General features: G+C 46.6%; 1 protein-coding gene and 1 pseudogene across 2 annotated transcripts in view; one reads left to right on the top strand and one right to left on the bottom strand.

The window, feature by feature from the left end:
* Window positions 1–872: 872 nt before the first annotated feature.
* LOC309558546 (uncharacterized protein) overlaps window positions 873–24,043 on the bottom strand; it is a gene marked incomplete at its 3' end in the record, with an annotated part of 62,985 nt that continues 39,814 nt past the window's right edge. Inside the window, 4 exon segments of the mRNA XM_082261625.1 lie at window positions 873–1,132; window positions 2,911–3,246; window positions 15,613–15,906; window positions 22,042–22,383. Coding sequence (XP_082117751.1) covers window positions 873–1,132; window positions 2,911–3,246; window positions 15,613–15,906; window positions 22,042–22,383 — 1,232 coding nt within the window.
* Window positions 5,537–6,439, top strand: LOC309557669 (annotated as a pseudogene). Its single transcript has one exon. The product of its transcript is annotated as an uncharacterized misc_RNA (transcript).

Raw genomic sequence — 24,043 nt, 5'->3', positions numbered from 1 at the left:
CTCCCCAGATTCACAAAGGGTTAATCTCACTGGATCTGTTACAGTGGGGGTCACTGGAAATCAACAAAAAAAATCCCATTTAGATGAGTCTAATGATATGCTAAAAATTAATTTTTTAGAATTAACAGCTAAATCAGGAAAAGATTTAAGGGTAACATCCCCCGGGCAATATCCCCCGGGACATAGGGTTAGGGTTGGGGGGGGATATTGTCTAGGGGGATATTGTCCAGGGAGAATATTGTCCGGGGCAGGGGCGTAACTACAGGGGTTGCAGGGGTTGCAATCGCTGCCGGGCCCCATGCTCCAGGGGGCCCAGTAGCAAACCAGTGGGTGAACTTCTAGGATCTCAAAGGTCACACTTGCGACCGGGCCCTGGCATTTCACCACTGTGGGGAGGCCCCAAGATTGCAGGAAGGGGGCCCATTGCAGAACTTGTGAAAGGATCCTGATGCGGGACCATAATAAAAGGCCATGCAATGAGATTAAAGAGCCCCAGGATTAGTGGGAAGAGCCCCGGGCTTGAAGGGAAGGGCCCCGGCCAGGGGTCTGGGGGGCCCTTCATGGTTTCTTGCATCGGGGCCCTGAAGGTTCTAGTTACGCCTCTGGTCCGGGGGGATGTTGTCTTGGGGGGATATTGTCCGGGGGGATGTTGTCCAGGGGGGATATTGTCCGGGGGGATATTGTCCGGGGGATATTGTCCGGGGGGATATTGTCCGGGGGGATATTGTCCGGGGGGATATTGTCCGGGGGGATATTGTCCGGGGGGATATTGTCCTAGAATCCTCCCATCATGGTCTGGTCTGATCTATAGGTGCTGCCACAGCCTGTTACTGTGAGTGGTTCCTGACTTATCAGAGGAATCTGAGGTCGGGTCAGCTGGGCGCTGTCTGTGTTGGTACGATACTTGGCTGCATGTAATCGGAGGGAATTCTAATCTCACTGATAACACCGAACATCTCCCCGTTATCATCCACTAGAAGGGTTCTCTGTGATGGTCGGTCTATGTAGTATCCATCAAAGCTCCATGTAAAATCAATGTTTTTTGGAGAATATTTCTTAAGGTGTAAAGAGCAGAGCACCTCCCCAGATTCACAAAGGGTTAATCTCACTGGATCTGTTACAGTGGGGGTCACTGGAAATCAACAAAAAAATCCCATTTAGATGAGTCTAATGATATGCTAAAAATTAATTTTTTAGAATTAACAGCTAAATCAGGAAAAGATTTAAGGGTAACATCCCCCGGGCAATATCCCCCGGGACATAGGGTTAGGGTTGGGGGGGGGATATTGTCTAGGGGGATATTGTCCAGGGAGAATATTTTCCGGGGGGATGTTGTCTTGGGGGGATATTGTCCGGGGGGATGTTGTCCAGGGGGGATATTGTCCGGGGGGATATTGTCCGGGGGGATATTGTCCGGGGGATATTGTCCGGGGGGATATTGTCCGGGGGGATATTGTCCGGGGGGATATTGTCCGGGGGGATATTGTCTTAGAATCCTCCCATCATGGTCTGGTCTGATCTATAGGTGCTGCCACAGCCTGTTACTGTGAGTGGTTCCTGACTTATCAGAGGAATCTGAGGTCGGGTCAGCTGGGCGCTGTCTGTGTTGGTACGATACTTGGCTGCATGTAATCACGCAACTGATACTTTCATTTGAAGCACTTAGCCTCCCGCTGTTGAAGCTTGAGAATATGTGACTGTCTTTCCTCATTTCCATCTGTGTTTGTACAGCGTACGGTCGAGTGCAGATTATGCCACGAGAATGCTATCTTCCTTGCCTACAAGCCAGACAAGCCAGACACATCGGAGATAAGTTGTGAGGAGACCCTATAATATACGGTACATATGATTTCCTGTTACTCTGCCTTTTTGTTGTCCCAATCTTTTTTGTATGCTGTAGTTTTGCCATTTGAGTTCCGCTCATCTCTGAGCGAGTGGGTACTTTTATATACTTTATATATTTATTTAATCCATTAATTTAATTTTTCATTATTTGTACCTTTCCTCACTTTGTCTTTTGTCATCTGTGTCTGCATTGTACCTCTCTCTCTCTCTGTCACCCCCTCCTCTCTTCCTGTTACCCCCTCTCTCTCTCTCTGTGTCACCCCATCTCTCTCTCCCTGTCACCCCCTCTCTCTCTCCCTGTCACCCCATCTCTCTCTCCCTGTCACCCCCTCTCTCTCTCCCTGTCACTCCCGCTCTCTCCCTGTCAACCCCGCTCTCTCCCTGTCAACCCCCCCGTCTCCCTGTCACCCCCTCTCTCTCCCTGTCACCCCCCCTCTCTCTCTCACTGTCACCCCCCTCTCTCTCTCACTGTCACCCCCTTCTCTCTCTTCTCTCTCTCCCTGTCAGCCCCTTCTCTCTGTCTCTCTCTGTCACCCCTTCTCTCTCTCTCTGTCACCCCTTCTCTCTCTCTCTCTGTCACCCCCCCTCTCTCTCTGTTTGTCAAACCCTCCCCCTCTGTCTCTCTCTGTCAAACGCTCTTTCTCTCTTTCTCAGGGGGGGGCGCCGATACAGCTCCTCGCCAAGGGCTCTGGAGACCCTAGGTACGCCTCTGGGTAAGAGCTCTGTAATAGGGGGGTGGGGGGCATTAAAGTGTGTGTGGGGGGCGGGGAGGGGTTGAGTTAAGAACTCTGCACTGGTTGACTGGTTGGATAGGAGAAGGGCTCTTTAGTGATGGGGAGGGGATGATGGAAGAGCTCTCTAATGGGGAAAGAGCTTTGTAGTGTTGTTTTTTCAAGTGCCACCATCGGCTCAGGGACATTTTTTATTTCAGTGACACTGCTGATACACAAGTGCTGAGGGGAGGGTTTGTAAATTTCCCAGCTTTGTCCTGGGCACTGGATGACCATGCACCTGCACTGTGGCCAATGCCTGCTATCTTGATGTGACACTTTACGAGAAACTCACCATTAACTTGTATTTGTCCTGTGCTCCTCTCTATAGGTATCTTCATACTGGGATGCTCCACTCTGCAGGTGAACTCTGACCCCTGGTCTTCTTGGGTTGATGGTCTGAACTGTAGACTTACTATACAGCCGAATGTGTTATCTGGCTGTTTCTGAGCCTCGGTAATATCTTGCTTATATCCCGATGTATCAAGAGAAAGCAGAGTTCCATTCTTATACCACTTAATGGTAAGATCATTTGGGAAATAGTTAGAGATTTTATATTGCAATCTGGCATTTGTGTTCTCAAATAATGTGAGTTCCTCTATTTTGTCTATCACAGGGTGCCAGGTCAAATCTGCAAATCAAATCAGAAATATTAAACACTATAATATCTATCCATCCATCCTTTGAATCCTATCTACCTATCCATCCAATCTATCTAAATATCTACTTGTCTATCTATCCATCCATCTGTCTGTCCATCCATCCATCATTCTGAATGTTAACAAGCTACAGGGCTATAAAAATATATATACACACACTATACACACTGCTCAAAAAATTAAAGGATCACTTTTTAAATCAGAGTATAGCATATAGTCAAGTAAACTCCTAGGATATTGATCTGTTCAGTTAAGTAGAAAAGGGGGTTGTTAATCAGTTTCAGCTGCTTTGGTGTTAATGAAATTACCAACAGGTGCACTAGATGGGAAACTATGAGAGGACCTCCAAAACAGGAATGGTTTTACGGGTGGAGTCTACTGACTTTTTTTTCCCCCTACTCCGCTTTTCTGACTGATTTTCACTAGTTTTGCATTTTCCTAGGGTCAGTGTCACTACTGGTAGCATAAAGCGATACCTGGACCCTATAGAGGTTGCACAGGCAGTCCAACTCCTCCAGGATGGCACATCAATACGCGCCATTGCCAGAAGGTTTGCTGTGTCTTCTAACATAGTCTCAAGAGCATGGAGGAGATTCCAGGAGACAGGCAGTTACTCTAATAGAGCTGGGCAGGGTCGTGGAAGGTCCTTAAACCATCAGCAGAACCATTATCTGCCCCTTTGTGCACGGAGGAACAGGATGAGCACTGCCAGAGCCCTACAAAATGACCTCCAGCAGGCCCCTGGTGTGAATGTCTCTGGCCAAACAATCAGAAACAGACTTCATGAGGGTGGTCTGAGGGCCCTACATCCTCTAGTGCAGTGTTTCTCAACTCTGGTCCTCAGGGCACACTAACAGCTAGGTTTGCAGGAAAACTGAAATATATCACAGGTGATATAATTTGCTGCTCAGTGATTGCAGTATTCTAGTCTGCATTTCCCCAAGGTAATACTTAAAAACTGGCCTGTTAGTGTGCCCTGAGGACCGGAGTTGCACCGTAGAGCTCGATTGGCATTTGCCATTGAACACCAGAAATGGCAGGTCCACCACTGGTGTCCTTTGCTTTTCACAAATGAGAGCAGGTTCGCCCTAAGCACATTTGACAGAAGTGAAAGGGTCTGGAGAAGCTGTGGAGATGCTGTGGATGATGACCGGTTTGGTGGTGGGTCAGCGATGGTCTGGGGAGGCATATCCATGGAAGGACGCAATGACCTCTACAGGCTAGAAAATGGCACCCTGACTGCCATTAGATATCGGAAAGAAATCCCCATTGTCAGACCCTGCACTGGTGCCGTGGGTCCTGGGTTCCTCCTGGTGCAAGACAATGGCCGGCCTCATGTGGTGACAATATGCATCCAGTTCCTGGAGAATGAAGGAAATGATACCACTGAATGTCCCCCATGCTCCCCTGACCTAAATCTAATAGAACATCTCAGAGACATTATGTGTCGGTCCATCCAACGCCACTAGGTTGCACCTCAGTCTGTTCAGGAGCTCAGTGATGGCCAGATCTGGGAGGAAATACCCCAGGACACCATCCGTTGTCTCATTAGGAGCATGCCCCAGCCTTGTCAGACATGCATACAAGCAGGTGGGGGCCATAAAAAATACTGAATACCATTTTGAGTTCCTGCAATGAAATTTCAGCAAATTGGACTACCCTGTTGCATAATTTTTTCACTTTGATTTTCGGGTGTCTTTGAATTCAGCCCTCTGTACAGTGGCGGCTGGTCAATAGGGGGCGCAGGGGCGCCGCCCCCCTAAAGCTAGTCACCGTAAAATCAGCATAAAAAAAAGTGTACCTTACCTTTAATATGGGAGCGGGGCGCCAGACACATCGCTGGCTATGGGAGGGGTGGGGGTTTTGGCATCATGTGCCTCTTTTCTTGTAAGGTGATTGGCTGCCTTTTAGAGTGTCCTCCGGGTGCAGAGCGATGCGCCCGAACACTCTCACCACTCCCGATTGCTGTCCTGTGATTGGTCCAGCCTGGACCAATCAGGACGTCCGACGTCGTATGGGCAGTGCTTGGGCCGGGCGTCACTCTGTGAGTAATTCCAGGAAACTGTAACATTACAACTCAGCAGATCTCAGCTCTCCACCTCTGATCCGCTCCTCCCTTCCCACTCCAGCTCCCTTCTCCCTCCCATTCAAGCTCTGTGCTGGAGCTGTCACTGGCACCGTGGTACTGAACAGATGTGGCCAGTAGAAGATGTCTATGCCTCAGCTCTCCGTGTGCTGCTGAGCATCCTATGGCAGGACTGAGCAGGATCCAGAGCAATGAACGACAGCGGCAGCTCTGTGCTGAGCACTGGGGAGAACAGGAGAGTTCATCACAGATACCAGCTGCCCCATGAGACTGATCCAAGCTTCAGGAGGCCTCTATGCCACCCCAGGGAGAGTGGACTTGCTGGGGGACGGAGACAGCAATCGCCACGGAGGACCAAAAGCCCCCAAATAATGAGAAGATTCCCTCCGCAGGAGGGGGCACGAAAGCCTAGACACCCCAGCAGCCCGCAATATGTCCAGTACCCCGCTAATCCACATCAGTACCCTTCCATTTATTCCTAGTACCCTTCCAGGTACTATCACTCCAGCAGCCCAACCGCTGACCACCATAGTCATATTCAGCACCATCCTAATTATCAAAGCCACCATCCACAGACCCCCACTCACCACCCTCATCCTAGTCACCAGCATATGACTCCACCTAGGCAGACTCCCAGTCCCAAGCAGCAGTCTCCCAGTTCCAGGCACCACTCACACAGTCCTAGGCAGCAACCTTCCAGTCCCAGGGACTAACCGCCCAGTCCTAGGGAACACACACCTAGTCCCAGGCTGGTGTCTCCCAATCCTAAGGAACAGCAAGAGACTAGAAATGAACAGAGAACCAAGAAGAAAGAGGCTGATAAGGTTTCAGAAGGAGCTTCCACCCAGCCAACCAAAGTCAGTGACCTTCCTCCGGCCAAGAGCAGTGACAGTGACCCCGATCCAGACTCAGAGCCCCTGTTTGTGCAGCTGCACCCAATTCTGAGCTTGGTGTTTGGTCAGGTGAGAGTTCTAGACTCATCAACTTTTTGTCCTTGCCTTAGCATCCCCAAAACTTCAATGCCCTCCTCTGCTCTCACCACCCTGTATGCATGCTGTGCAGTCACTCTCTGTGTCTAGTATGCAGTGTACATTGTATCACCATCCATGTTTATAGTCTATGTTCCAAGTAGATATGAAGTTTTGAGGGGACTCTGGGGACTGAACAATATAAGTCCACACTGGAGCCGTAGAATGACATTAAATGTAAATGTCCCCCCCCTCTTGCATATACGTGATGTATCCTGTATGTGTTGTACAGCAGGGGACCCAAAAAAAAAGTTCTTATGCAGAATCTGAATCTGACTTACTAAACTATTACTTATTCATAAATGAGTAAAGGCCCTTAATGGTGCTGGCACCGGCAGTGCAAGACTCGGTCACCGGATGTAGAACAGTTCAGCCTCTGATAAGGTAGTTAGCGATGAGGTGGTAGTTTAGGGGGTGATTTTTAGAGTTTTTCTTAGCTAAATATATGTCCCCTAGTTTTCTCAGACCTCAGTATAATACTTTATACTGGATTTTGGCCAAGAACCAACTTCTAAAGTAATATATAAAGGGCAGGGCTTTGTGATACAGTGGTGTTAAGCAGATGCTGGAGCTGGGAGGAATGTGGGAGTTCAGGTATCCTGCAATGAGGCACCATTGAGTCCTCAAAGTCACGCAATTTTTTACCATGTTTTTTGCCACGAAGCACTGCCTATTACATTTTTCTGTTTGCGCCCCCACCCCCAAAATATTTGAGCACCAGCCGTCACTGCCTCTGAAGGGTGATAATTTTAATTTCCATCAAATAATGTGGCATTCTTTCATTCCTAACACATTTCCCAGTCCATATCAGATCTGATGTGTTTTCAAAGTGTTCCTTTAATTTTTTTATATAGGTCTTCAGTTTTTTTCTGCCTAGTTAGGAGTAAGGCCCTAGTTCCTTGCTGGGATCTCTGGTCCTGGAATTTTTTCCTTTTTTAAACTGAATTTTTTTCTTCTTTCATTATTTTCTGTTTCTGTGTGAACTACAATCAACTGCCGAACTGGGCGACGGACTGGATATTCTAGATCCTTACGGTCTTACCGGTCTGGCCAGCCAGTGCAATCCGAACTTAGCTCTCCTGCGTTTGGTCGGCCACAACACAGCCCCACTGGACAGGGGCTGGCCGACAAGTTAAATGCCTCCCGAGGACACATAGCCCTGGCCTCTGGCCCACAGCACCCCCATTCCAAGATGGTGCGGTGGTCTGCCTGGAGCGGTGCCCGCCTGGTCCCAAGGTGTGGTGAGTAGTGTCCCCCTCTCTTCTGGTGGTTTTTCAGGGTGGACGTAGGCCCCTTCCTGGGTTGGTCAGACCCCCGAGTGCCCTTCCTTCCCTCATTTTTCTCCCCCTCACTAGGTCCCTCTGCGGACCACCCCCCTTTCACCCACACCTAGCCTCATCCCCACTTCCCCCTCCCGGGGTGGCCATGCCTGTTTTCTGTTTGGGGGTGTCAAACAGGTGCTGGGGGGCACCGCAGGCTACGCAAAACATGGTTTTTGGGGGGTTTGTCCTGGTGGGGGTCCCGAGCGGGGTCTCCTCTTACTGTCCAAGTTTACCTGGGGATCCTCTGGTGGTCCCGTAAGCCATGTGTTTGCAGTGGATGACTGCTGTATCATCGGCGCCCATGTTTATGTAGTCTGGCGGCCATTTTTTTTTAGTTTCCCATTGCTATCATGCGGCGGCCATGTTTTTGAAGCCTATGGAGCAGTGAATCGGCGTTGGGCCTCTAGTGGCAGTTCCTGAACTTCCTCTTTCTCCTTGATTGCCGTACAGAGTGCAGGCTGACTCTCTGGCTTTGCATCTGAGGAGGGGCTGGTGAGTCCCTGTGGGTGCTAAATGGCTCCCTCTTTCTGCTTTAGTGGTAATTGGTGTGCTGGGACTTGTGGTGCCGCTGATGCAGTGGTGGGGGAATTTTTAACAACAATTTTTACACTTCTTGCTGGCGGTTCTTAGGTTAACCCATGGAGTCCCTGCAGCACGTGTCACCACCTGACCCCCTCTCAGGGGCTGTGGGGCCCGCGGGGTCCCAGTCTGCCTTGTCTGCTATGATGGCGGTCCTGCAGTCACTGGTGTCCAAAGTATATATGGCCCTCCAAAATAGGACGAGCAAAAAGCGTGCTCCGCCTTCACCTGTCTCCTCAGATTCTTAGGTTGATTTGGTCGCCACGGACGCAAGTCACTCTACTGGGTCTGCGTCCATGCACCCAGAGTGCTTTGATAGTGAGGCCGATTCCTCTTCCACTACAGCCACACATGAAAAAGCACTAGTGGATGCTCTGATTGTATTGGTGTGGGAAACCTTTGAAATTGGAGGACGCAGCTATCGCTGCGTTGGCTGTGCAGGTGCAGTTTGGTACCCACAGAGACTCCAAAGCGGCAAAGGTGTTTCCTTTTCCCACCTATTTGGACAACATTGTCTTGAGTCAGTGAGCGACAGTCCCTTCCTGACCTGGCGGAGCTGGTGGACCAGTTGGTCCAGGGGTTGCATTATATCTATGATGCCTCTTTGGATGCGGCCCCCTTAGCCTGCAGGGTGTCTGTGACAGCGGTGACTCTTCGCTGCATGATATGGCTGAAAATACTGGTCAGTGGACCAGGCTTCCAAGAAAGTATTGACTGATCTCCCTTTTGAAGGAGACCGCTTGTCGGAGCTTCCATGGAAGAGATCATTAAGGGTCTTACTGGAAGTAAGAGTACTCTGCTTCCACAGACTACCAGGAGCAAAGAGTCTCATCGCAAACGTGGCCCTTTCTTCTCGGCCCATAAGCGGTCCTTTCGTCCCTCGAGATCTAAGGACCAGGGATCAAAATCCGCCAATAACCCCGCGGGGGGTTCCAAGAGGCCCTGGCCTGGTAAGTCAAGAGCAGGTTCCTCCGGGACTGCAGACAAGCCCACTTCTGCCTGGGGCGCCCTCACCTGTATCTGGGGTGGGGGGGACATCTTTGCTTTTTTCCGGATCCGTAGACCTCCTTGATTCAAGACAAATCGGTCCACAAGTTGATTAAGTCAGGGTACAAGATGAGTTCTGGTCCTTGCCTCCAGCAAGGTTCCTCCCTTCGAACCTGCGTTTCACCCCAGATCGCCTACGAGGTCTTCTTGGGGCGGTACAGGATCTGCTTTCACAGGGGGTCATTGTACTGGTTCCCGGAATCTGAATGCATTCAGGGGTTTTATTCAAACCTATTTACTGTTCCCAGGAAGGAAGGCAAGGTCCATCCAATTCTGGACCTCAAAGCCTTGAACTGCTTTGTGCGGGTTCAGAAATTTCGAATGGAGTCCGTGTTCGTGGCATCCCTTCATCAAGGGGATTTCCTGACCTCTATCGATATCAAGGATGCTTACCTTCATATCCCAATATATGTCAGGCATCAGCGTTTCCTTTGCTTTGCCGTGGGCAAGGAGCGCTGTCAATTTATGGCATTACCTTTTGGTCTCTCCTCAGCTTCTCGGGTATTCACAAAAGTTTTGGCCCCAGTGTTAGCATTGCTCAGGCAGAAGGGGATTGTGGTACAGGGGTACTTGGACGACCTCCTTCGACCTCTGAATGCCTTAAAAGACAGTCTGGACATTTCGGTGCAAACTCTGCAAGAGTTCGTCTGGAAACTGAATTTCCAAAAATCTGTTCTGGTCCAATCCACCAAGCTGGACTATGTGGGCCTGACCCTGGACACGGCCTCACCTGGGTGTTTCTTCTGGAGGTGAAACTCCAGAAGTTGCAGGATGCGATACAGCTCCTGTTGTCCCGTCGGCGGTCATCTCTCAGAACTTGTATGCAAGTACTGGGCTTGATGGTCTCCACCTTCGAGGTGGTTCAGTTTGCTCAGTTACATACCAGATCTCTTCAAAAGGAGATTCTTGCCAAATGGAACAAGAACCCAAAGTCTCTAGACAATCTGATCCTGTGAAGCTGGGGTACAAGGCGATCCCTGATCTGGCGGCTCTGCTCTTTGGCGCATCGACAGGGAAAATCCTTTCTCCCCCTGTACTGGATGGTGATTACCACGGATGCCAGCCTGTCTGGGTGGGGAGGTGTCTTGGGCACAGATTGTGCTCAGGGAGTTTGGACTCTGAAGGAGTCTATCCTACCGATCAATATCCTGGAAATTTGGGTGATCAGGCTTTGCCTGACCCAATGAACAGATCATCTGCAGGGGTGCCCGGTAAGGATTCCATCGGACAATGCCATGGCTGTGGCATATGTCAATCATCAAGGGGGCACCAAAAGTGCCCTAGCAGCCCTGAAAGTAGCCGGCATTCTAAGGTGGGCAGAACACCTTGTTCCAGCCATCTCTGCTGTGCATATTCCAGGGGTGGAAAATTGGCAGGTGGACTACCTCAGTTGGCAGACGTTGGATCACAGAGAATGGTCTCTCCACCCGGAGGTGTCCCTGATTCGTAGCAAAGTCTTGAGATCCACAGATGCTCTTGTGGCCCCTTGGGCCAGTTTAGTCTGATATACGCATTTCCTCCAATAACTCTTCTGCCTAGACTCCTGCGAAGAATCGAGGCAGAAGAGATTCCAATCATCCTAGTGGCCCCGGACTGGCCTCGCAGGACTTGGTACGCAGACCTGGTACAGCTGGTCACTGATGTCCTTTGGAGACTCCCTCTCAGAGAAGATCTTTTAGCTCAAGGGCCAATCTTCCATCCTGCTTTACAGTCGCTGACTTTAATGGCTTGGCTATTGAAAGCCAGGTGCTGAAGGATAGAGGGGTGTCTGAATCAGTGATTCCTATGCTGTTAAAAGCTAGAAAATCTACTTTAGGAAGATTTACACACATTGCATACATTGCGTGGTGTGAGTCTCAGGGGGTTTCTGTTGCTGTAGATCAGCGTTTGGCCTTGGGTACCATCAAAGGCCAGATTTCGGCCCTGGTGATTTTCTTTTAGCGCCCATTGGCCACAAATTCCTTGGTTCACACTTTTGTTCAGGGGATCCGCACCTGGCTGCCCCGGTGAGGTCTTCGTTACCTCTGTGGGACCTAAATTTGGTGCTGTCGGTTCTTCAGAAACTGCCTTTTGAAAATATATGTGAGCTTACTTTGGAGCCGAAGGTAGCCTTCTTGGTGGCTATTACTTCTGCCGCAGGGTGTCAAAGATGGCTGTGTTGTCTTGTTGTTCGCCCTATCTGGTGGTTCACGAAGACAAAGTGGTGCTTCGTCCCTGCCAGTCGTTCCTTCCTAAAGTTGTCTCTGGTTTCAATTTAAATGAAGACATTGTGTTGCTTTCCTTATGTCCTAAGTCTAAGCATCCTAAAGAAATTGCCTTACATTCTTTGGATGTGGTTCGGGCAATCAGGATGTACCTGGTGGCGACTGAGTTGTTCCAAAAATCTGATTCTTTATCTGTCCTTAAGGATGGACCCCATAAGGGGCTGGCCGTGTTTGCTGCCACCATTTCTAGATGGATCAGGCAGACAGTGGTGCAGGCCTATTCCATAAAGGGTAAGGATCCTCCTTTCCCTGTTAAGGTGCATTCTACGAGGGTGCTTAGTTTCTCTTGGGCCTTCCTTCATCAGGCTGTCGGTAGTGCATGTTTGCAAGGGGCCACCTGGTCGTCCGTGCACACTTTCACAACATTTTATAAGGTGGATGTGTTGGCATCTGTGGATGCTTCTTTTAGGTTTTTCAGGCTGCTGTTGGAGAAGATTGGTCCTCTTTCAGGGTGTTTTTGTCAGGTGAGCTCCTATTTTACCTGGTTGGCTATGTTTAGCCTTTGGGAAGTGTGTTTCTTGCTGTGTTCTTCCCACCCCTCATGTTGACACTGCTTATGGACGTCCCAAGGGTCAAGAAGATCTGGAGCTGTGTCCATCAATGAACGAAAGAGAAAACTGTATTTTTGTCTTACCGTAAAATCCTTTTCTCTGATGTTCATTGACGGTCACAGCACCCACCCCTCTATTGAGTTGGGTTTTATGTACTTCTGACACTGCTTGTTACAAAACTGATGACCTATAGCAGGAAGTGGGAGTATACCCCCTGGGACTGCCCTATAGCCGTAGTCAAACTTTTTTCCGCCTAGTGTCTTACTCCTGTAGGGGGCAGCATAAAACCAAGGGCCAAGAAGATCTGGAGCTTTGTCCGTCAATGAACATCAGAGAAAAGAATTTTACGGTAAGACAAAAATACAGTTTGTAGTCTAAATTAGGTATGCAAACAGTGCAGCATGCTCCGTGTTATACCAATTGACCCCATGCCACTCCATCTCCCACTTTGTGCTATTGTTAGATCATGCTGTGGAAGATTCACCAAATTAGACAAGCAGTCACAAGACCATAAGACCCCTTAATTTAATAGGCGAGTCTTTAGTGCTTATTACTTTTCCAGGAGCTGACACCGCCATTCATACTATATCCATTATATGGTTAAGAATCAGCAGAAAACAGAAAATCTCATAGCGTAAAACCATTGATATACTAAAATCCATACGTAAAATAAGTCCTAGCACACACAATAGTTGGTGCCTGATCCCAGCACTGAGGACATAGAGCATAATTCTGTACTGAATACCCTCTGCCTGGTGCGAGTGAGTGCTCCATACGGGATAATGTTCAGTGTCAATTTGACTGAATTTTTAGCTAATCAAATTGACTTTTCCAACCCCTCCCCACTCTATCCTAAATATAATTATATTTGGCTTGAATTCTTCTTTAAATACTTGAAGACCAGGCCTATTCTGATACTTTTTGTTTACCTGTAAAAAAATGTGTAATTTATTTTTTGCTAGGAAATGACCCCCAAACATTATATACTTTTTAAGCAGAGACCCTAGAGAATATAATGGAGGGCATTTTTTTTTTGGGGGGGGGGGGAATACAATTTAATAAATTTGAATGCACAAAAACACAATATAATACCTAATTGTTTGGTAAAATATAAAAGATGATGATACCAAACATGTCGCACTTCAAAACTGCGTATGCCCATGCAACGGTGACAACCTGTGCATTATATTATTCATAGGTGATGCATTGAGAAGCCTTTACAGGTTACCACTTTAGATTTACACAAGAGGTTTGGTGCTAGAACCATTGCTCTTAATCTGATGTTTGTGGTGATATTTCACATGTGCGGTGCAAGCACCGATAACGTACCGACGCGTGGGAGCGGACCCCATAAAACATTTTTTATTCTATTTTATTTATTTTATTTTTTTCACTTTTATTGCAAAAAAAGAAGCAAAAAAAAAAATGTGGGTGCATTTATTCATTTTTTTACAAAAGGTAAAAATTCTTCTTTTACCTCTTGTCAAACGCTCCACGTACATTTACTGCGGGGTGGCGGCTTCTGTGCGCAGAATCACGTACAGGTACGTGATTCTGCACTTCTGGGTCTAGGGCGCTTGGACACAGCTTGGACACAGCAGGTGCACATCTGCGGGTCCGGCAGACGCGATGTCTGACAGGGCCTGCCAATCATTTAAGGCACAGGCAGAATGGCGATCTGCCTATGAAAACAAGGCAGATTGCCGTTCTGTGACAAGAGAAGGTAGTGATCTTTTGTTTCTGCTAAGAAGAAACACGGCTCTTTGCTTTCCCACAGTACAAGCACCTCCTCCCATACAGTGAGAAAGCACTCCCTAAGAACACATGTAACCCTTTAATCTCCCTAGATGTTAATCCCTTCCCTGCCAGTGTCATTAGTACAGTGGCAGTGAATTTGTTTTTAGCACTGATCACTGTATTAATGTCACTGGTTCCAAAAAAGTGTCAAGTTAGTGTCCGATTTATCCTCAGCAATATCGCAGTCCTGCTACAAGTTGCCGATCGCCGCCACTACTAGTAAAATAAATAAATACAAATGCCATAAATATATCCCATAGTTTTTACATGCTATAACTTTTATGCAAACTAATCAATATACACTTATTGGGATTTTTTCCAATACATTTTTTCCCACCAAACACAGTCACAGGAACTGGGAACAAATGTTAACGCGTTTCATGCTGATGTTCATGTTATGATTAAGCAAAGTTCAGCGTGAAACGCATTAACATATGTTCCCAGCTCCTGTGAATGTGTTTGGTGGATTCTACTGCAATAAAGGTTTTTACTTGGATTTTCAATTCCGTTGTGCGAGCATCCCATTTGTCCTACTGTGTCCCTGCACTGTTACCATATCACATGTACCGCCTGATGGAGTCTTTGCCCACCATTGTCACTATCAGGAAGCCAATCCAGAGCAATGATATGCAGCCGATGCTGGAGTAACTGCATCTAGACATTGGCAGCCCAGGTGGGCAAATGGATAAAAAATAGGGAAAATTTGTATTTAATGAAAAATAAATTACATTTTTTTCTGATACGCGTTGCTTAGTAAACTAAATGTTCTACAGTTTAGGTTCTTTAGGGAGAAAACCCAATTTAACTACTTGCCTACCGGGCACTTTTACCCCCCTCCTGCCCAGGCCAATTTTCAGCTTTCAGCGCTGTCATACTTTGAATGACAATTGCGTGGTTTTGCAATGCTGTACCTAAACAAAATTTTTACATTTTTTTGGAGACAGATAAAGCTTTCTTTTGGTGGTATTTATTCACCACTGGGTTTTTTATTTTTTGCTAAAAAAATGAAAAAAGGCCGAAAAGTTTGAAGAGTTGAAAAGTTTATGTTATAAATTGTTGTAAATAGGTAATTTTTTTCTCCTTCATTGATGTGTGCTGAAGAGACTGGACTGATGGGCACTGATGAGGCTGCACCGATAGGCATTGATGAGGTGGCACTGATGAGGAGGCATTAATATGAAGCACTGATGGGCACTGATTGGCAGCACTGATATACGGCACTGATAGGTGGCACTGGTGGGCACTGATAGGCGGTACTTATGAGCAGCTCTGATGGGCACTGACTGGCAGCACTAATTGGCATCACTGCTGGGCACTGTTGGGGCTGCACTGATGATCAATGCCCTCATTATCAGTGCAGATCTCCCCTGTGAGGAAATGTCGCTGATCGGCTTTTCCTGGTTTACATGTGATCAGTTGTGATTGGACACAGCTGATCACATGGGTAAAGAGCCTCGTCATTGTCTCTGATGGGACAGAGTGCACCACCGATCGCCGCACTGCGGGTGCGCAATCGCTGTGAGAGTGGGACAACATCATATGACGTCATCCCAGAACGAGAGTGCAGCTGCCTGCCCATCATTTGACACTACAACGGCAGGTGGTGGTTAACACTGCTATTTTGCAGAACAATTCTATTATGACTGCTCTGTAAGTTGTAATACCTGTCATATGGAGGTCTCGAGTTCCAGGCTCCTTTAAGGACACGTGTGTCCAGGTCACACGCACCAAGGACTTTAAATATTGCAGGGGAACCATACACTCACTTATAGCATCAAAGGTTTTCTCATCATTGGTCTGAATTATTTTCTTGGTTGAGTTTAAAGTTTCTTTTTTTCCTTCTCCTTGTGTCCATGTAATGAAAATAGTTTGGGGGTAAAACTTCAATAAATTCAGAGAACACATCACTTGGTCTGATCCACAGATTGTGAACTTCACATTATTCTCCTGGGGAGCCACTGGAAGAAAATGAGAGAGTTTAAAGATAGCAAATACTACATCTTTACTGTGTAACCAACATCTGTTTAATATACTAATAATAATAATATCTGCCTATGTATACAGTTGTCCTCAAAAGTTTGCACACCCTGGCAGAAATTGAGAAATTTTGGCATTGATACTGAAAATACTGATCATGCTAAAAAACTGTCTTGGTGATCATATTAAGCTATTTATTATCAAATAGTTGTTTGGCTCCTTTTTAAATCATAATGATAACAGAAATCGCCTAATTTACTCTCATCAAAAGTTTACATCCCCTGAACTTTGTGGTTTTGATACAGACTCACAAGGTGACACAAGCCTTTACTGTGCCAATTCTACAAACAAGCCCAATGAGGCGTGTCAAGGTGCTGTTGCAAATTTTGTAAACAGGCTTTTTTTGTGGCATTGGCGCAGTAAAGGCTTCTTTCTAGTAACCCAACCATGCATCCCTTTTTGTTCAAGTATTGTCGTATTGTGTTCCTTGAAACAACCACGCCATCTTTTTCCAGAGCAGTCTGTATTTCTCTTGAGGTTACCAGTGGGTTTTTCCTTGTATCCCAAACATTTCTTCTGCCAGTTGTGATCTTTCTTGGTCTATCTGATACCTGGTTTGGTATTTTCCACTTCTTAACCGCTTGCCGACCGCCGCAAGTACATATACTCAGCCCCGTGCAGGCAAAGTGACGTACCGGTACGTCACTCGCCTGTGAGCAAATAGGGGGCGAGCGCGCGCCGCCGAAAGGCGCGTTACCGCCCCCGCTCGTTCACGGACACCTCCGCGTGAGTGACCGGCGGACCCGATGTCCGCCGGTCAATCGCGATCGTCAGTTACAGAGGGAGAAAGGCAGGCGGCTAATGTAAACACAGCCGCCTGTCATTCTCCCTTGTGCAACAGCAGAGATCATTCGGTCCTGCTATGTAGGACCGTAGATCTCTGCTGTTACATGAAAAGCCACGCCCCTTTACAGTTAGAAGCACGCCCCTAGGGACACACTTAACCCCTCCTTCTCCAATAAAGTTAACCCTTTCCCTGTCAGTGTCATTATTACAGTAACAGTGCATATGTATAGCACTGATTACTGTAGTAATGTCACTGGTACCTCCAAAAGTGTCAAAAATGTCAGTCAAGGGTCCAATCTGTCCGCCGCAATGTCGCAGTCCCGCAAAAAAAATCGCAGAACGCCGCCATTACTCGTTAAAAAAAAACAACAAAAATGACAAAAATCTTTCCCGTAGTTAGTAAACGCAATAACTTTTGCGCAAACCAATCAAAATACGCTTATTGCGATTTTTTTTTACCAAACATATGTAGCAGAAAACAAATTGGCCAAAAATGTAAAAAAATTTAGATTTTTCCATTTTTTGGGGAATTTCATATAAAAAATGTGAAAAATATTGTTATTTTTGCAAAATTGTCGCTCTTTTTTTTGTTTATAGCACATGATCAAAAAATCGCACAGGTAATCAAATGCCACCAAAAGAAAGCTCTGTTTGTGGGGAAAAAAGGACGTCAAATTCGTTTAGGTACAGCATTGCATGACCGCGCAATTGTCCGTTAAATTCACGCAGTGCCGAATCGCAAAATACCCCCTGGTCGGGAAGGGGGTAAAATCTTCCGGGGCTTAAGTGGTTAATAAGTGATTGAACAGTACTGACTGGCATATTCAAGGCTATGGATATCTTTTTATATCCCTTTCCATCGTTATAAAGCTCCATTACTTTGTTATGCAGGTCTTTTGACAGTTCTTTTCTGCTCCCTACGTCTCTGTATCTAGCCTGCTCAGTGCATTCAAGTGAGAGCTAACAAACTCATTGACTATTTATACACAGACACTAATTGCAATTTAAAAAGCCACAGATGTGAGCAAATACCCTTTATTTGCCATTTTAACCTGCGTGTGTCACCTTGTGTGTGTAACGCCCCTGCGTTTTACGTATGATGTGGATTTTCAGCTGCAGAAATATTCCACTTCAGTAGTCATGTAGAGAAACGCTGAGACACCATTCCCAACTCTCAATGACTCATCATGTGTGGATGATCTCAATTCAGCAAGTAAATACACACACTCAATAAGATGTTTCCTAGAGTGACTTATGTATATAGTAACACAGTGATGATAGGCTGAAGAGACAGGTTGGGTAGAGATGGTAGATGACAGACACTTGAAAGGAAATGTTCTTGAAAGTAAGATAGTAGCAGATGGGATGCAGATAGGTTTAGCAATCATGTATGATAGTAGATGACAGAGTAGCAGGTGGACATACAAGAGAGATCAACCCAGTGCAAGAACAGGTGGTAGTAGGCTCAAGAGCTAGCAATCTTAGATAATGCAGATGTAGTAATAGTCCTTAGTATGCAGAGCTAGATAGTGTAAGCTTTAGTATAAAGGTTATAGAGGTTTCCCCTGTGGGGTACTTATCACTAATAGCAATGTAGCAGAGGAGAGGTTCGGCAAGAGCGGATGATCCGGTAGCGGGATACAGGGATCAGCGCAGCGTGGTTCCGACAGCGAGGTATGCTTGCAAGCATGTGAGCTTCAAGACAGGTTAGCATCAAGGCACAAAGCAGTTTGAACGAACACATGTGAGTGAGAGCCGGCGATCTAAATAGCCATCCAGTCCGGCGCTCAGTGATGACAGCATCAGTCTTAAAGGTGTATGCGCACCTTACCAAAAGAGAATGGTGGGGCGCATACACTTATGAAAGAGTAATTAGGGTACCCAAAGGTACCAGAACATTACAGTGTGTCTGTACCAGGGCCAAATATTCCAGGGGATGGAAACTTTTCATTAGGGTCATTTGGGTGATTTCTGTTATTATTATTTAAAAAGGAGCCCAACAACTATTTGATATTAAATGGCTTAGCTATCCTATTTTTTTGTCATGATCAGTCATATTCTTAATATCAATGCCAAAAGGTCATCATGATTTCTGCCAGGGTATGCAAAGTTTTGAGCACAGCTTTACAGTATCTAGTTTAATTGTCCAAAAATAGCTCTTCACCTGTGCCTTTGTGGTATCATTCTCCTATTTCTTGGCTTTGAATATGAAATCACTAGTATTTACTGTATACAGTAATCCCCAGACAAAACCCAGGCTAAAAAACAGACACAATTAGAATGATGTAAGATGGATACTTTTAGTGTGAGTGTCATCTTTTCCTGTGTTACATAGTACAGTCTACCAACATGATATCACACAAGTATGTTGATGATACTTTTTATTTAGGTAGAACTTTGGACAGGTTATAGACATTAACAGGTCTCAACCACTTCAATACAGGGCACTTTCACCCCCTTCCTGCCCAGGCCAATTGTTCGCTTTTAGCGCTGTTGCATTTTGAATGACAATTGCACGGTCATGCAACACTGTACCTACACCAAATTTATGTATTTTTTGTCCCCACAAATAGAGCTTTCTTTTGGTGGTATTTGATCACTGCAAGGATTTTTCTTTTTTGCTACACAAATAAAAAAAGACCAAAAAGTTTGAAAAAAAAAAAAGATTTTTGTTTATACGTTTTTTTCCTGCACTGAGGAGCACTGATACGGCCGCACTGACAGGCACTGATGGGCAGTACTAATATGCAGCACTGATGGGCACTGATAGGCGGCAGTGATATGCAGCACTGATAGGCAGCACTGATATGCAGCATTGGTGGGCACTGATAGGCGGCACTGATGGGCACTGATAGGCGGCACTGATAGGTGGCACTGATTGGCAGCACTGATGGGCACTGATAGGCGGCATTGGTGGGTAATAATGGGCACTGGTGGGTGGCACTGATAAATGGCATAGGGTGCAGCACTGATGGGGAGGGCCTCACTGGCAGGCTCCCTGAGCCCTGATTGCCATCCCTGGTGGCCATGGTGGGCATCCCTGGGGTCATAGGTGGGTATCCCTGGGGTCATGGGTGGGCATCCCTGGCGTCATGGGTGGTCATCCCTGGTGGTTCTAGTTGCACCCCCCCCCAAGGGTCTGCACTAGTAATCAATGTTCTGATTACCAGCACAGACCCCCCCCCCCCCATCAGGAGAGCTATAGATTGGCTCTCTTCTACTCGTGCCTGTCAGGCACGAACTGAGGAAAGCTGATCAATGGCTCTTCCTGTTTACTATGTGACCAGCTGTGATTGGACACAGCTGGGCACATGGTAAAGAGCCTACACCAGTAGGCTCTTTGCCGAGATCGGAGATGCGGTGTGTCAGAGTGAGCGGGGGCGCGCAGAGCGCATTATCCTGCCGCCGTCATATGACGTCCGGTCAGGATAATGTAACCACCTTCCCGCTGTCAATTGCCTATAGGGCGGGCGGGAAGTGGTTAAAGAGGAAGTCAACTCAAAGGCATAATTTGTACCTATAGGTAAGCCTATAATAAGGCTTACCTATAGGTACTGTAAACATCTCCTAAACAGTGCATGTTTAGGAGATATTTAGGTTACATGCAGCCAACGACGTCATTGATGCATGCACTCTGAAGCAATAGGAACCCAGGCTATTCCTTCAGATACCTGGAATGTAAAGGACTGCTCCCCCGATTACATCGCATCGCTGGAGGGCTTCGTTTTCAGGTAATTTTCACATAATGTGCTAGTATGCAATGCAATGTTTTTACCTTGCAGGTCTAAAAAAAACACCAAGTGGTTTACAATTGCTTTAATAACACCTAAATAAGCTTTCAAACAAACCCTCACTGACCTCTGAAGGTGCAGTCACCATGGAGAAATTTGTTCTCAAAGTTCAAAGAGGATCAGTAAGGTCATTGGGTATTGGCACTTTTCTTTTTCCCCTCTTCCTGTGCACCTGCACTTTTTTTTACATTTGACAGACATTAGATGGTGGGAAGGCTATCAACTGAAGGCCCCTTTCACACTGATGGACCGAATGGCTCCGACTGTCAGTTTTTCAGACAGACTTGATCAGACCATCTACTGCTCTCTATGGAGTGACAGATGTCAGCGGACATGTATCCGCTGACATGTGCCGGCATTCGATCCGGTCCGCTATAAACAAATTGCCATCTGTTCAGCAGGTCGGATCAGATGACAGTTGGATGGGAACAGACAGGCAGTCCATTTCCATCCGACCATCCCATAGAGAACAGTGGGCTTTATCCGTGGTCCACTCTGCATAGCGGAGCAGACACAAACCTGTCATCCTCAGTGGACAGATCCCTCGCTAAACAGGCGGATCCGCTTGGTGAGGTCCACTCCGTCTGCATGGGGCCTAATGCTGGTAAAGGTAGCAAGGGAGAATTAAGTTATTGCTGGGAGTAGGATCATGGTGAGCTGTGCTGACAAGTCACTGCTGGTAAGAGCAGCAGAGTGGGAGCTGAGCTACTGAGTCCTACTGAGTCACTGTTGGGAGGTAGAGCAGGGTGAGATAAGCTCATGAGTAACCGCAGGAGGGGGGGGCTAAGGGTGAACTGAGCTGATGAGTAGCTGTTGGATGAGGGGATGGGTAACTGCTGGAAGGGGGGAGGGGCTAAGGGTGAGTCACTACAGGGAGGGGGAAGCATGGTGAGCTAAGCAGCTGGGTCATTGCTAAGAATGGGTATTTGGATGAGCTGAGATTTTGGGTCACTGCTGAGCAGGGTGGTGCGAATTTTTTTCTGCTCTGAACTTTGAGGATAGATTGCTGAACAGTGCCTGCATCTACAGAGGTTAGTGGGGACATGTTTTAAGCTCATTTGCTGCTTGTTAAGAATATGTAAATATTTAATTGTTCATAGCCGGGACACAGTTCTACGATGAAGACCCTCCAAATAACATCCCAAAGTACCCATAATCAGTAAGTGATAATATTCTAACCCATGTATTGCCTCTCACGTTGCACAATTTTTCAAATAAGTTTAATATTTTTCCTAATAAATGTAAATAACAGAGTCAAAGAAAATACTAGATACCCATTATTACGAATCTCCCATAATATTGGCAGTAATGGCACTAAGAACACCCCTTTACCTTCACTTTAAATTTGCATCAATGAGGTTATATATTTACTGACAGTGATTCACATTATTTCCCAGCATTTTTCATTGTGCAAAAGCTGTTTGGTTTTTGGGATTTTTAGTGTGTTCCTATGAAATTATATTTCTGTAAAAGACTCACCATTTGTCCTAGCCGGTCCTGTGCTTAGCTCTATTGGCTGTTCCAGGCTGGGATGTTCTACTCTGCAGATAAACTCCAGATCTTCCGAGACTGATGTCGGTGTGAAGGATAGGGAAGGGGAGCAATGATAGGAATTATTAGCCATTCTCTCATGTGTTATCTCAGAAATTCTGTAGTCTGTATTCTGAGTACAGTCTATTATAGATCCTCCCTTCTTCTCTAACCAAGTCACTCTTGTGTCTCTGGAGAAATAGCCGGAGACTTTACACTTCACCGTAGATGTTTGCTGTTTTTGCAGAATGATTGGGGTGATTTCTTCAATACGTGGATGCCAAGGGAAATCTAAAAGTAAAAATATGGAAGATATACGTAAGTAAGTTGGTTCATACAGTTACACCCTAACCACATCTTGAATCAGAGGTCACTGAAAACTAGTAGTCAAATTGATCAACGTTATTACGCATTATTTAACATGACAGTAACTCTATGACTATGTAGCACACCCTACGTAGGAGCCCCTGGTGAATTAGGGCTCCCCACCCTGCACAGCCAGGCACACTGAATCTTTACAGTATCCCAGAGTCAAGAAACAGTCCAGTGCTTGTTTTTAGGTTTTATTGAGGTGATAAAATTTAAATAGGGAATAGGGAAATAACGGGTTGCCCACTTGACTTCAGAACTCTTCAGGGACAACTTTCCTATATACAGTCTATATACACTCCTCTTCCTCTAGCACTCACTTGCAGAAAAAAACACAGACCCACCTGGAACACTGTTTGATGAATCTGGCAAAACACTCAGCCAGATCAAGCAAAAGCCCTTTACAGGCTAGGACCATGGGTCCCTTTGGTTGTGTAGCAAAGTTCTGTGTCCAGTATACATTCCTGTGGCCACTGATCCCAGCATAATCTCTTCAGGCACTGCCAGCCTACCTGGCTGCAGCTGCCTCTTTCACTAGCCCTCCTGACTACTTCCCACAGTACTCCCAGACTGCACACTTACCAGCCCACCCAGTTGACTTCTCATGGAGACCTCCTTGATGTGTTGACTCTCTCTCCTCCTGTCCTCAATCTGGGACAGGTCTCCTCCATGTGTTGTGAAGATCCCTGCAGCACCTGAGACCCCAGGCCCGAGGTCCCCCTCCCCCCCCCCCCAGACTAGGGGGCACCCTCAAGGGCCATTGACAGCCTCCTCAGCACTCCTTCTCCATTTTCCACCTGACTGCCCTAGCTGGCATGACCCAATTTAGGCCTGCATCCTGCCAACCCACTTGGCCCCCTGCCAACCCACACAGCCCCTCCTAACTTCCCACCCATTCTTCTGGAAGCTTCTCCAAGGTTCCAGTAAGTAGGGGGAGGTACCAGAGGTGCTGCTTGATGAGTCATCCAGCCTTCTTAGATTACTCACCCTGACCCAGATTCAACACAGGCTTGGCTGCCAGAAAAGACAAATTTACCTACATTAGCAAAAAAAAAAAAAAAAAACTATACACACTAGCACCTAGCTAGAGGGTGTTACAACTAATTAATTTTTTTACTAACATATAAGACTTTTTCTTGGTAGACTGTTTTAATAAAGACCATGATCAGATAAAAATAGCCTGCTACTTTTTAATGCTCCAATTGTATCTAACAGTATTAAACACATTCACACGGCCAACTTCAGACTGCAATAGCATCTACAAGCTGAAGAGGTTTGCTAGAAGTATTTTTGAAAGCACTGCCTAGTTGGGCAATTTTTTGCATCAAAACAAGTGGGGGGAGAAAGAGGTGTAAGCAGGATTTATTCAACAGTGTATGCTAAAATACAATAAAAGTGGCTGACGAAGGAGGCGTAGTTTGGCCTCTGAAATGTGTTCCTAATTGATCACAGAGTCCGTGGCATCTGACAGCTTCTTTGACAGCTCCTTTCTTGAGTCTCCCATGGTGGTTCTCTGGCGGTTTGCCCTGGCTTCCACAGCACTCCTGTCATCCCAGGGGTCTCTGTCAGGATTCGTTTCTGC

This window comes from Pelophylax lessonae, assembly GCF_965119305.1.
Source record: "Pelophylax lessonae genome assembly, chromosome: 6".
In the NCBI taxonomy this organism is placed as follows: Eukaryota; Metazoa; Chordata; class Amphibia; order Anura; family Ranidae; genus Pelophylax; species Pelophylax lessonae.
Note: the sequence above shows the minus strand (reverse complement) of the source record. Positions and strands in the feature narration are given on the sequence as shown.